Below are 13331 nucleotides of genomic sequence, written 5' to 3' on the forward strand. Positions count from 1 at the left end.
TCGAAGTAATACCTCTACTTTCAGATCTCTAAATATTAAATAATGTAGTTCAACTGTCCAATAAGCATCTGTTGTGTTTCACCCTAAGGACACTGAGTGCTTTGTGCGGCAGCGACAGTGAACTTTAAGGGCATGCATTGTGACATTGTGTGCTGATATTTGCAAACAGTTCTGTTGGGTGAGTTGACCAAACAAACAGAGCAGGTCATACAGACCTTGTAAACTAATCTCTCTCAGTAGAAGCACTCCAAAAAGGTCATTTATTTTCCAGTTTGCTGAATCCAAAGCTCAGCCACAGCATTCAGCATTTCGACAATCAAATGGGATATTTAGAGAATAACAGGACGTGTTAACAAAGAACGTTTGGTTGCCAAATTGGCCGGTAGAGTAGAGAAACCTGCCAGCCGTTCAAATTGTGGTTTGTGCAGTTTCCACTCCGTCTCTTACATATTGTAAGGAGAGTTGGAATTGGCAAATGTAATGTGCAAATTGCTTTCTTTCTTTTTTTTTTTTTTTTTTAGAAAAGGCAAAGCGTTCTGTAAACACAGCATCAGACAGTTGACACTTAATTAAAAAACAAGAGATTTTTATTTTTGCCTTGATCTGGATTTCCAGGGATTTCATCAGTACTGCTCATCATTTTCTAACTTAACAATATTGTGTGATATTCATTGATGAACTTAGATTACATCTCAGTTAGTATTATACCATATATTAATCATTTGGTTCCTAATTATTTATCATGAAAAGGTCTATTGAAACTCTTTAATCTTTCGTAATGCATTAATACGCAGAATAAGAATTTGGTGGTGGAGACTCATTCAATTTTGCTATGGCTGCTCTGCATTGTAACCGTGGGTTACACAGATTTAACAAAACATTTGTATTTTAATTTTAATTGACAGAATCAGAGCAAAAGAACAAAACTTGCTGAAACAAGTTTTAGTAAATCAATTATGAAGACACAATATTTTGGGACATAAGCATGAATTTACACAATGTTCTCTCAAAAGATGGAGTTCAAATATTAACATGCTTCATAATGAATAAATCAGGACCTTTACAGGTTATCTCCAAACTGGTGACATCAGACGGATTACTGATGCATCTTTTATGATCCCCACTTTCATCACGGTTGTGATTTTTGGTTGCAGAGTTATCACTGTGAAAAGAGGCATCTGGCTCCCATCTGGGCTTTGTTGTCTTTCTGCAGCACAAAACATATTTTAAAAAAAGCAATCAAAAATTGCACAGCTCTTTGCTTGTTTTTACGCATCTGCTTTGCATAGAAATCTGTCAACACCATCCCCACACACAAACACACTCATGAGGATATTCAAAAGGACGACACAGATTTAGTATTAACATCCAATTAAGCTTAATCAAACTGGTTTCATGTTGCTCACATGCTTTTATACACGTCCAAAGCTGTCTATCATTGTGTTTCCTGATGTGATGTTGAAACTCCTGAAGCTGTCAGGTGGCAGTGGAAATGGAATAGCCTGGCGGTAGACTGTATACTAATGACAGGACAGAAGAAATGACACATCAATTTAAATACTGCAGTCAACACCAGGTTTGCATATAAATGTCGGTAGTGAATATTTCCTCCAATACCTCTGGGAATTCAATCTTCACATCGATGCTGTCTGCTGAGGCAGCAACAACTGATGCAGAAACCTCCTGCTTGGCATTTCTCTCATGTTTCTGGGAGAAGCCGAGAAGGAGAGTCATACCTGGGACGTAGCTTTCAAATCTGGGAGAGAAGAATAAAAATAAAAAAAGCTCCTTTAACAACACATGTCAGACAGTATGTGCCATAATTGTAAACACAGAAATGTTCCCACCATGCTCTGTAAAGCAAAGTAAGTGAATCAAAGTCGTTCTGCATCTCACGCTCCTCTTCTTCCTCACATTTTATATTCCTTGATAGACACTTCACCTTGATTCCTCTGAGGCTCACCTTGTGCAAATCTCGGCCACGTTCGCCGGGATCCTGGTCCAGTGTATTTTGGCCTTGATTGTCGGCTTGGAGCCAGGCAGATGTGCAGTTGCAGATTTCATTGACATTTCATAAGACTGACATTCAGCTCCCCATCTAATGTGTGCCTAGACCAAACACAAGAGATCAATCATGAAGGGAGTCTCTGCTAACAAAAGACTTGGCTTATGCCTCCGAATGCAACATAATAAAACAAAGAAGTATGACTTTTTATGTATTTATAGACAATGTATTTGAACAGATTTATTGGGCTAAATATGCAGTATGCAGACGCTACACTGTCACTGTCAATTACAATGCTGCCATGACAAAGTTATTGTGAAGCAAGAATTTAAAGCACTAGTAATGTGTTTGTCAGCATAGATGTACCCACCTAGCATGCAGTTCAGAGGAGCCTTTACATACATAAAGAGAAGAGACTTTGCACACAATTAATATGTGATAACTTTGGTATTAGAATGGATTTTAAGGACTGGTTGGATGGATGTTATATATGTAGTTGATTCATGTTTTCTTTCTTTTTTTAAAGAATAAGACTGGGATTAGTCTTCTCAGTGCAATTGCTGATAATGGTATAATAACGATAATAATGTTATTCGTTAAATGTCTTTACCTTTGCCTCGACGTGGGCTTCCACAGTGGTGTCGACGCACATCTTCCAGTTGGTGTCTTCTCCAACCTGGGACACAATCAGCTGGGCATTTTGCATGTTTGCCTCGGGCGTGTAGTAGAAGGCTGCATCGTAACCCTCTGGCTTCTGGTTGCCACTCATGGCGAAGGCCTTGACATTGAACACAGCTTGTGGTGTTGAATTCAAGTCCTATTGAATGAGATAGAAAGCAGTCCAGGCGGCTGTAATGGGTTTGTGTGAATCGTGTTGAACGTGTGCAGAGAATTGATTTAATGTTTGGACTTAAAAAAATATTTATATCTCCTGTATATTTCTCGTGAACCACACTATTTATGTGTTGAGTGTTTTAAATGCACACAAATAGCTGCAGTCTTAACATGGACAAATATTTTTTCCGGGTGATGCATTCATGAATCATTAGCACAGCTGAAAAATGTTACATGATGACACCGCTCAGTGCACACGGCATCTTGTTTTGCAGTGAAACTAATTTCGGGTTAATCTCTGCGGAGCATGTTTAGCATACTTCCATTAAGTTGTCATGAAGGCTATGATGAGATCCTCTTACGCTTGGGGCTGAATCAGAGGACACACGTACTCGCTGGGTGGCTTCCTGAAAACAAAATTAAGCAACAGGAGAATTTGAAGGGATAAAACATTGGTGCAGGTGCAGAGACAATAGCATTGCAAGGGTAGCCAAATACCTTGGATAGCCTCCTGAGAGTCTCAAGCAGTTGTTGTGCGTTGGCTGGATGTGTGCTTGGGCCGGCATTAACCTCAAAGTGGATTTTGTCAACAGCTTGGATTGCCTGGGCTGATAGAAGGTTACATTACCACATAGTAGAGAATGAAATGAAAACAGGCTGATATAATAACATAGCAAAATATAATTTGACTTTGATAATAATGAAAGACAAAAAAATTATTAATATAAACCAGCAATTAAAGTGTAACCTCAAACGCCCTCAAAATCTTGTTTTTGCTGGCCTCCAGTGGTTTAACTTGCTGTTATTTTGGATAGCGCAGCATTGTATGATGTAACATTCTGGACCTGTTGTGCATACCTGGGACTACTTTGAATACCATGTTGGTGTATCCCAGGAAGTAGTACAGGGGGTATTCCTCATGATAGTATTCTCTCCTTAACTCAGACTCCATACACAGACCTGCCCCATAAATGTTACTCTCGGCACACATTTTGGCTCTTGGGTGCCAGGTGTTTGGTGTCAGGAGCTGTTGGATTGGTTGAAAATCACAAAGTCATCAATCTGTTTTGAGTTCTGTAAATGTTAATAAATTCAACTCTAACTGCAATCTGCTAAAGTTGTTGGCTGTACCTGATCTGTCTCAGGTCTCACGACTGTGGGGTCCATGGGGACAACTTCATGATTGGAGTGAACAGCGTTGGGAATGATTGGAGTCCTTTTAGCCAAATCTGGCTCTTCAATGTTCCTGGTGACTGCGTACACATTGGAGCTGTTGGTTGGAAAAGAAAAATGAGAATTTCTGGATTTGGCACATTGGTTGCATTGTTAGAGGAGCAGTGTGTAAGGTTAAGGGGGATTAATTGGCAGAAATATAATATATTTTCCTAACTTTGTTTTCATTAGTTTATAGTCACTTTAAACTTAGAATCATTGTGTTTTAGGAACTTTAGTATGAGTCGTTTATATCTACATATGAAGCCGGCCCTTTTCACAGAGTCCATGTTTCTACAGTAGCCCAGAATGGACAAACCAAGCAGCAGCTTTTTGACTAGTGACTAGTGGATAGGTGAAAGAGTCGAGCTTAATCTTGACCTGGCGCTGGATTCAAGGTCAGACAGACCCCACGGTGACTGAGAAGAATTATACATACCTGACTGAAAGGAGTTCAAACTCTTTTTTGCATGGAGGGAAGTCGAGTTCAAACTTTTTTTCTGCAACGTTGATCTTGACAGCAAACTTCCACGGGATTGCAAGAGGTGTTTTGGCCTTAAACTCTGAACCGCATTGGAAAAACTCTGTGTTGATTCCGTAGTAAACCCAGAAATCCTTTGTAAAACTAAAAAAGAAAAGTTTTATTCACTAGTTATAACGCCACCGAATGAATATAAATAGAATACAAAGGCAGTTTGGTTTGCTTCCTTTGAGGATTTCTAAACATGATGAAGGTATGTGTGTTCTTTGAATTAACAGAACATTAAATAGTTTACCCAATAAAACCATCAGTCTCCAGGGAAATTTCAGAAGTCAACAGTTGTCCAAGACGTTCAGTCAGTGGTGGATTTACTGAAGCTTTGGCTATGTAAGAAAAAATGACTTTAATAATGGTTCAGATCAAATAAATAAATAGTTTTAGTCATTAATCAATACTAATATTATTTGTAAGGTGTCGTTTGCAGCATAATTTCACTCCTCACCATTTACACTGATCCCATTGATGGTCTCATAATATTTGCTTATCTCCAGTGGGAGACCCAGGATGGTAGCTTGGAAGTAGCGAACCTCAATGATTAAGAACGGCTTTGTCCGATGCCATGACACTCCCCTCTGTAGATTCTCAATCATGGCCCAAAGAGGACTCTCTTTCCCTGCAGAGAGACTGACGGCCTACAAGTAGGATTGCAGGAGAACAGAATGAAACAGCATGAAACAGGCTTTGTGCACACTTGATCCGTTTTGTTGACCGAACTGTTCTTCACTTATTCTCTCACCCTGATGAGGTTCTCGATGGTCTCTTTGTTGAGGTCGGCAAAGAACCACTCCTGTCCGGAGGCCCGTGAAAAGGCAGTGAGGACGGGCTTATCATTGGGCAGAATTTCCCAGTTTTGAAGCTGAAAATGATACATCACAATGGTCACCCACACAAATAATGCTGACACATTAAAGTACAGTTATGATGCTGCCGTTATACTCACCACATTGAGAATAGCCTGACAGTCAGTGAAACTAAGATCTCCTTTAAAACCAGGCATGTTGCTACCAAGCAGCTCCCTGAGTCCGTCAGCGCGGATACCCAACTGTGACAGAAAAAGAAGAGATGATTGCTGTTTTTGACACTTTATCTTCAATGAAATCTTAATGTAAAAGAACACTGTACCTCCAGTAGCTGCAGAATTCTACCAATAAAATAAAATTTCCCTTTCATCATGATTTCAGTAGGAAAGACGCTCGTTGCACTTCTAAGCATGAAGACTTCTGCGGCCGTACCTATTAAGAAATCATCTGTATCGGGGGGAAAAGGATAATTGTCATGAAACAGTTTCAGGGAAAACCAAGAGTCTTTTATCTGAGCATACCATTAAACCAGTCCATGTGCATCGCTTTGCTGTAGTGATAGCTGAGACGGCCAAATTTAGGGGCCAGGATTTTCACGGCCACATTGCAGGCAGTTGAGCTGTTTTAGAGAACACAAAAAATGAATGTTGAAAGCTGAAGAACATCGGAAACGATGTGAGGCTAACAATCACACCCAAGTGGTTATTACGGCATTGTTTTACTCACAGGAAGTGGTTGTTTGGAGTACTGGATCGAGCAAAGCTACTCAAGTAGGAGTATGCAAAACTAACAACATGGAGGTCTTTTTCCTCCTGTAGATGAACAGTCACTGTGGACACCAGGGCCATTGATGGTTTAGTGTCAAACAGGATCATGAATGCCAGCATGCGAATCTCAGTGGGAAGGTCCTTCTGCAGGAACAGACTCAGGGTGATGTCTTGGACCTGAAAACACAAGTATTATAAAGATCAGGAATTCAGAAAGATTGCACAACACAGTCTTTTCACATTATTTTCCTGAACCGATGAACAACTTTAAAAAGGCTTAACACTGTGACTGTTGTAGATATAAATATGGAGAAGAGTATGCAATGTAGGTATTATGTGACAATAGCATCAATGCACCGCTTGCCATTTTCAAATGATGGTTGAAGCTAATGTTACCTGCCACAATGAGGAAATTAAATATGCTTTTGCAGGATTAGAAAAGTCCAATGTTTTGTGTAAATGGATTGTTACTCTGAATTCGACCTTATCAAAAAATGACATTTTGCAACTTGACTATAGAGCACAGCACATGTAATTACCATAAACATGATTTATATAAAAACTTGGCATACAGCTGGTAAAAAGTCTTATTCCTGCATGTTATATATAGTTACGCTGTGGGGGTCTCTGGCAGCTATGAGTCTCATAGACTGCACAGCGGCACTCAGCACACGGGGTGGCAGCTCCACAGGCGTGGCAGCGACTCCGGGGAGGAAGCGCATGATGGTTTTAATGCTGCCTGGATGACCTGCGTTCCCCAGAGCTTTAAGAGCGATCACCATGTCGGCCTGGTTGCCAGTCCTCAGACTTTCCAAGGCCATGTCAAGCAGCGGCTAGAACAGATGTTGTCGACCATGTTATGATTTTCCACACAGATCATTTGTTGATGCTACCAGACAGCCTTCTTGTTCTCATCTCGTACCAAATTAATTCATGTTACAAAGCGAGGTGATTTGATTACCTGAACAGCAGTCACAGGACACGGTGTGTAATAGGCACAGTGCTTGTAAACCAGAGAGCCATAGGAAAGCACCACAGTATGCCACAAATAGACATTGGATTTACTGAAGGGCATGTTCAGGAACATCTGTAGAAAAGAGACAAACATTTTGAGATGATCTGGTATGATTGTCTAAGGCGGAAAATTATGTTTCTCTTTTTGATGTTTGGTGTCTCTTTGTCTCTTTAGCATGCACTCACTTTAGCCATCTCAACCAGATCAGGAATGGCCTGGAGGTGGTTGATGGCCAACAACAGGGTTTGCAGACCTTCAGTTGTGGACACATCTCCAGCCTGGAACCTGGTTTCCAGGAACTTCAGGATTCTGGCATCGCTGACTTCAACAATCATGTCCAAAAACCAACGTCTAATTATGAGTGAAAGGGGAGAAAGGAAGATAAATCAGACAGTACTAAAGATAAGCATTTTCCGTAATAAAGAAAGAAAAATGAGAAGAAAAAATGTGAAGGACAAGTTCAGATGTCACGTTTAATTGCACTTGTACAGGATGAAATACAAGGTCTCGGTGACAGCCTTAATCTTAACGAGTGAGGAAAGCGTTCTGTCAGTCATCACCTTTCTGTCATCATGCCTCACATGATAATAAATCATTCATAGGTGGTTATGTGCCAGACTAAATCCCTTCTGAACTAAGTGGGAGGATGCTCTTCAATTAGCTGTTAAGTTAAGTGGATCAGTATCAGATTTGAGAGATGGCCATGGACTATCTTGAATACTATAATGAAAAGCTTGGTTAAAGGTGATCCGAGAAGGAATTTTACTCTCAAACCTTGCTGCAGTGTTCTCACTGGGTACAAAAACACGCTGATGATATCATGTTTGAATTATTACCTTTCTGTGTAAAGCCTTGTTTAAGTAACTGAAATGATGTAATCATCAGAGTTAGTGAAGGATCACATATAAGCTCCATGCACCAACCAACCTCCACAGCATGACCTTGTGCTGTTCTGTATGACCTTTACAATACTTCCTGGACTGAAAATTGTCATTTCTCACTATGTCTAAATGACTTCACATGGATGTGATCATGGCAGCTTTACACTTTCCTCCAATCATGAATAACCGCATATGAATGTATTCCGCAAGACATTTGGTTGTGCTCAAGAAAGTGACAGGGCAGTCAGTTTCAAGGCCCCTGAATCTGAATTTTTTAATAATAACCTGACATCAAAATATCAAAAAATTGATCTTTAAATATATGTTTTGAATTTCCATTTGACATCAGAAATGTATAATATATTCTCATTATTTTAAAGAGTTTATTTAATCCCTGTTTTCAGGTTTTGTTATTCATCATTGGTCAACCACTAACCAAGTACTCACCTTTGCTCTTCATTTCCTGCAAATTGCTTCCACAAAGCTTCTAATCCTTCATAAGGGATCACTCGCAGGAGTTGATACAGCTTTATAGTGTCTTCGGATGTCGCGCTGTCAATGTGGTACCGATTGACCTCAGCCAGATGTTTGATCAACTCAGCAGCCTGTTAAGAGGAAAAGACCTGATGATACTTTGATCAGTGTCCGTATGACACTCGAGAAATAGTTCCTCTGTGCACAATTATTACATTTCTTTGGATTTACTTCACTTCAGAAGAAATAGTTAGTGCCTTTTATTTCCGTTGATTTCAGAACAGAATTTGTTTTGTTCATGATAAATAGGAATTAAATTGTTCTTGTTTAATTGTTTCCTGTTATTTCAATATTTATTTTGAATAAACTTTCTTTTGTTTTTTACAGGGCTTCCTGCTGCTCTCTGGAGAGATTTTATAAAATATGTAGCAGCATTGTATCCTTATTACCTTTGGTACTGGGTTGTCCAGGTTCTGCATCATAATGGGCACATTGCCTTCCGCATTGACAAACTTGAAAACAAGGTTCCCCTTGCTTTCCATTGACCCAAACGTGACGTCTCTCACTGTGTCACTCACGCCGAGCAGCACCATTTCGTTCCTGCAGGAGAGGTTATGTAAAGAAGACGATTTGAGTATTGTAGATGAGCCGGCGTAATGTGCAGTTATTTCCTACTCTTACGTCGCATGCATCTTGAAGTTGCCGCCCTTCACGTTGAAGGGACTGAAGTGCTGTTGCTCTTGGCCATGAGCCCTGGTAATGAGACCTCCCTCTGCTGTTGGCTTGACTGTGTAAACACATCTCACTGTTGAAATGATAGATTCCCCTCTCTAGATTGAAGGACACACAAACAAAAGTAGCACCGACTTTGGTCTTTGTTTCATTTATAATCGAAGGGACAGATGCAGGTGAGATGAACAGACCTGTTGGGAAACTTGGTTGAGCACGGCGGCAGCCAATCCTCTGTAGATGGCTGCCTTCTCCCTGCAGTTACTGACATCCACGACCTTGGTGATGGTCATGTCCTTTGTTTCCGCGTTTAATTCAGTAGCATAATTACTCTGACACTGGCCATGGATGCCAGCCTACAAACAAAATCAAACGTTATTGCACTTTAGACTGCAGAAATGATCTTGTTTTTCAGTAGTGACTTACCTCTTCAAGCTCATAGATCCTCTGTGTGGTTTTTAAAGTCACTTGGAACAAACCCAGTATCCCTCTCACGATGTTGACAATAGTGTCAGAAATCTCAACAGAGGTGCGGATGTTACCAACGTGTCCACCGTCGTAGTCAAACATGAAGGGTTTGACGAACTGAGAGGCAATTCGCTGGGTCAGCTTTGGGGAGGCTTTGAAGCTGTTTTTTCCCGGGAAACCATTGAAATCTTCAAAGGCCACTTCTGAAACCTTTGAACCAGACATGGAAATAAGCAGAAAAGGACAAGAACTAGTATGAGTCTGCACCACTTTACTGAATTGTTAAAGCAAACTCTAATATAATTCCAACAGAGTTTGCAGCATCTGTTTATGACTGAAATCTGATGAAAAGGTATTACAAGACGACTGTGCATTATATATGCACAAACAGTCATCTGTTGTTATGCAAACATTTGTAGTTGACATGATTTCCAGCACTTTAATTAAGAATCAATCAATGATTTACAAAGAACTCAGTGAAAAGTTATTCACAAACAGATGTTTATTAAATTGGCCTCGATAAATTATTAAAGATGCATTTATTTAACTTAGCTAATTAACCTGTCATTGTTTTTGCTACTCAGTCAAAGGTTTAAACAACATATTCTCAGAGAGTTTGCATTACACTCTGTCGTCACTCTCACCTGAAGGAGGAAAGTTTTCTCCGACACACCGACGATCTTGATCTTGCAGGAGATCCTCGCTCCAGACTCAGCGAGGTTTGGCATACCGAGTCCAAAATTCACGGCTCCCACATATTTGTACTGGTATGTTTTATTCGGGTTCAGGACGATCTCTGGAATATGTTTCCAACATTAAAATGTCATTGCAGTCCTTGCTTACAGAAAGTTTTGGGAAAATATTTTTTTTACTTTTATGTTGATGAATAAAAGACTCACCATAAAGGACACTTTGACTTGCTAAAGGAATAAAAAAAATCAAAACATAGCATCACCACCTTTGTTAATATACTTCAGCACATTTTTGCTTCTATTTATTTATGATCTACAAAACACTCTAAACCATGGGACAACATTTTACAGTGGGAGAAGTAATTTCCAATTATATCCGAATTTGTTAAAAGTCAGGCATGAGAGGAAAAAAATAGAATTGTATAAAAAAAAAAAATTCAGCTTACTCTATAAGTGAGCATAACTCACCTCTAAAAGTCATTCATGCAATTAGATTCACATAATTCCTTTCCTGATATCCATTTTTAAAAGCATATTTATCATTGAATGGTGGAATAAATCACAATTGCAAAAAATGTGATTAATCAACCTCCGGATTATAAGTCATTTGCAAAACTCTGAAACTGAAATAAAAGAATTAAGAGGCTAGATTGTGAAATCCTTCTACAAGTAAATTAAGATGAATGAATCAATGAAAACTTACTGGCCAGAGCTACAAGGCAGCAGAGGAGGAGCCCCTGCATGTTGAAACTGAGGAAACGAAGGCAATATTTCAGATTTGTCCTCTTTATAGATACCGGCGGGGATTTTGGTTTTGGAAACTGGTTGCAGTGAGAGCTTGTGATCAATACAGAGGTCTGGTTTAGAAGTAAACACACACTCTCTGCAAGAGAGCCATGTTGACCTGCGACATTGTCACCGTGACACAAGTAATATGTGTTTGATAACTGTTATGTGTATTCTTATTAGGACAAGAATCTAGCATTAACCAATGTTACACACCATTTATCGGCAGTGCTAAGAATAAACAAGATATTGTGATAGTTCTGCCGAATTAAAACTTTTTGATTGTGCTTTAAAAACACTCAACTACAAGAAAAAGTCCTCCATTTAAAACCTTACTTAAGTAAAGGAACGTAAGTATTATGAGTAAAAATCTGCTTAAAGTATCAAAGTGAAAGTGCTTATCGTGCAGTAAAATGCTCAGTGTTAGTGTTTTACTATTTATGATTTGTTGAGATTAATATTACTGCTACATTAATGTGTATATTGCATTTTGTTGCTGTAGATGTTTGAGGGTTGAGCTCATTGGATCTACTTTATGTACTGTTGGGAAGTTTAATTCACAGCTATGCATCATATTCTACAAAATCATCATGTCTTTACAGCTCAGAAAATCAGCCCTGTTTTCAGCTTTTTGACTTTAAATTTTCCTGCTGATCCAAGAGGGTTTTTGAATACTTATTTAAGAAGCAGGAGCATTTCCTCAACACAAAGAGGTACACTTCATCCTTCAATTTATCAGGAAAATTCAAAATCACCAAATTTGGAGATACATGGTTTTTACTGAACAGTAAGGAGATGATAAATTGTAATCTGAAAAGTAACTAAAGCTGTCAGACAAATATTATGGAGTGAAAAGTACAAGATTTGCCTCTGATAAATGGAGTACATATATAAAGATGTATAAAACGGAAATACTCGAGTAAAGTACAAGTACCTCGAATGTGTGCTGCAGTAAATGAACAAAGTAAACAAGTTGTTCACAGCTGAATGAAGGGATAAACCCAGCGGGTTCTTCATCTATTCCCTCAGTGAAACCCAGCCGTGTGGAATGAAGGAAGAGCAGATGCAGGCTGGTTTACTATTTTTACACTTTGATTATCTGGAGCAACTCCTGTTATTAGAATGTATAAAATGTCCCATGGCATCACAAAGCTCTCCTCATGGATAGAATAAAATCAAAGATGTGGTGAATAGCTGCTCCCCGGCCTAAAGGTCTCCACAAACCGCTGTGTTTGTACATGCAGTGATGGTGATGACACCGAGCAGCAATCAGCCAAAAGGGTCTATTTTTGTCTCATTTTGGGGTCATGTTCGGACTGCACAACACAGGAGTCCCTGAAGTAATCACTCATAAGCCATCCTACCTCTTGCATCCCCAGGCTTCACTTCACCTGACCATCTGCTTTTCCTGTTTTTTATTTTAACAACAGCCACTAGAGGTCTCAAACATCATATTTGTATACCTAATTTGAATCGAGAAACTTGTTTCTGAAGACAACCAAAGAGGAAAAAAGCATTTAGAATGCCTTTGAAGATCAGTTGGGTTGTCATGATCTGAGTTTCAGTAGCACCTTTGTCAGCCAAACCTAGTTATTTCTAGTGAGGTGGGATTTTAGGATCCAGGAGGTCTCGTTAATTAGGGGAATACAGAAGAGGAAGTGGGAACAGGTGTGTCAGTGGGAGGTAACAAAAGGCCAAGCTTGAAGGGTGGGAGGCCTCATTGTCTTTCATCTCTTGTTTGAGGCACACACAAACACACAGTGTATGAATTCAAGTATCTCATTTACCATCCATATTATACCGCCTGGTATTTATTGATGTCTATAAATCAGAGGATGTGAAACTAGAATTATTTTTACATTAAAGATGTGGCCGCAGTAAATTGTTCTGTCCTTTTTCTAAGTCTAATAAAGTACTGTTTATTTCCCTTTATGTTTTGATCTTGTTTATTAATACTGCCTGTTTTTACATATATTCAAGAAAAAAACGTAACATTTGCAGTGGAGTGGTGCGTTTTGGTAGTTTCTGTGTGGTCTCCTTAAGTTAGGTGAGTAGTGTATTTTGTTTGTAGTAAAAAATATTTTCATCTGTCTATGATGCCATTCTGTGTGCACTCTGTACCCTGTG

General features: G+C 39.3%; 1 protein-coding gene across 1 annotated transcript; it reads right to left on the reverse strand.

Moving 5' to 3' along the window:
• Positions 1 to 602: 602 nt before the first annotated feature.
• vtg3 (vitellogenin 3, phosvitinless) lies at positions 603 to 11161 on the reverse strand. The gene is made up of 28 exons (XM_054602117.1): positions 11122 to 11161; positions 10626 to 10646; positions 10371 to 10522; positions 9685 to 9936; positions 9453 to 9614; positions 9211 to 9359; positions 8979 to 9129; positions 8503 to 8660; positions 7360 to 7525; positions 7121 to 7246; positions 6774 to 6992; positions 6119 to 6336; positions 5914 to 6011; positions 5715 to 5839; positions 5533 to 5634; positions 5329 to 5448; positions 5035 to 5224; positions 4828 to 4915; positions 4491 to 4676; positions 3971 to 4109; positions 3698 to 3866; positions 3338 to 3447; positions 3202 to 3246; positions 2616 to 2822; positions 1964 to 2109; positions 1618 to 1756; positions 1407 to 1520; positions 603 to 1207 (listed from the first exon to the last, which is right to left on the reverse strand). The coding sequence occupies exons 1-27, from the start codon at positions 11159 to 11161 to the stop codon at positions 1413 to 1415; spliced, it is 3786 nt and encodes a 1261-aa protein (XP_054458092.1). The 3' UTR covers positions 603 to 1207; positions 1407 to 1412.
• Between the last annotated feature and the right edge of the window lie 2170 nt (positions 11162 to 13331).

The sequence above is a fragment of the Anoplopoma fimbria genome, chromosome 8, assembly GCF_027596085.1.
Source record: "Anoplopoma fimbria isolate UVic2021 breed Golden Eagle Sablefish chromosome 8, Afim_UVic_2022, whole genome shotgun sequence".
NCBI lineage: Eukaryota > Metazoa > Chordata > Actinopteri > Perciformes > Anoplopomatidae > Anoplopoma > Anoplopoma fimbria.

Bases quoted from the DNA above. Each gene is read 5' to 3' on its own strand.
- vtg3 (XM_054602117.1), bottom strand. From the start codon at position 11,161: ATGCAGGGGCTCCTCCTCTGCTGCCTTGTAGCTCTGGCCA. The intron at 9,360-9,452 runs GTCTGTTCATCT...CCTTCAATCTAG, and splicing joins TCAACCAAGTTTCCCAACAG to AGAGGGGAATCTATCATTTC. The intron at 3,867-3,970 runs GTACAGCCAACA...CCAATCCAACAG, and splicing joins TGAGACCTGAGACAGATCAG to CTCCTGACACCAAACACCTG.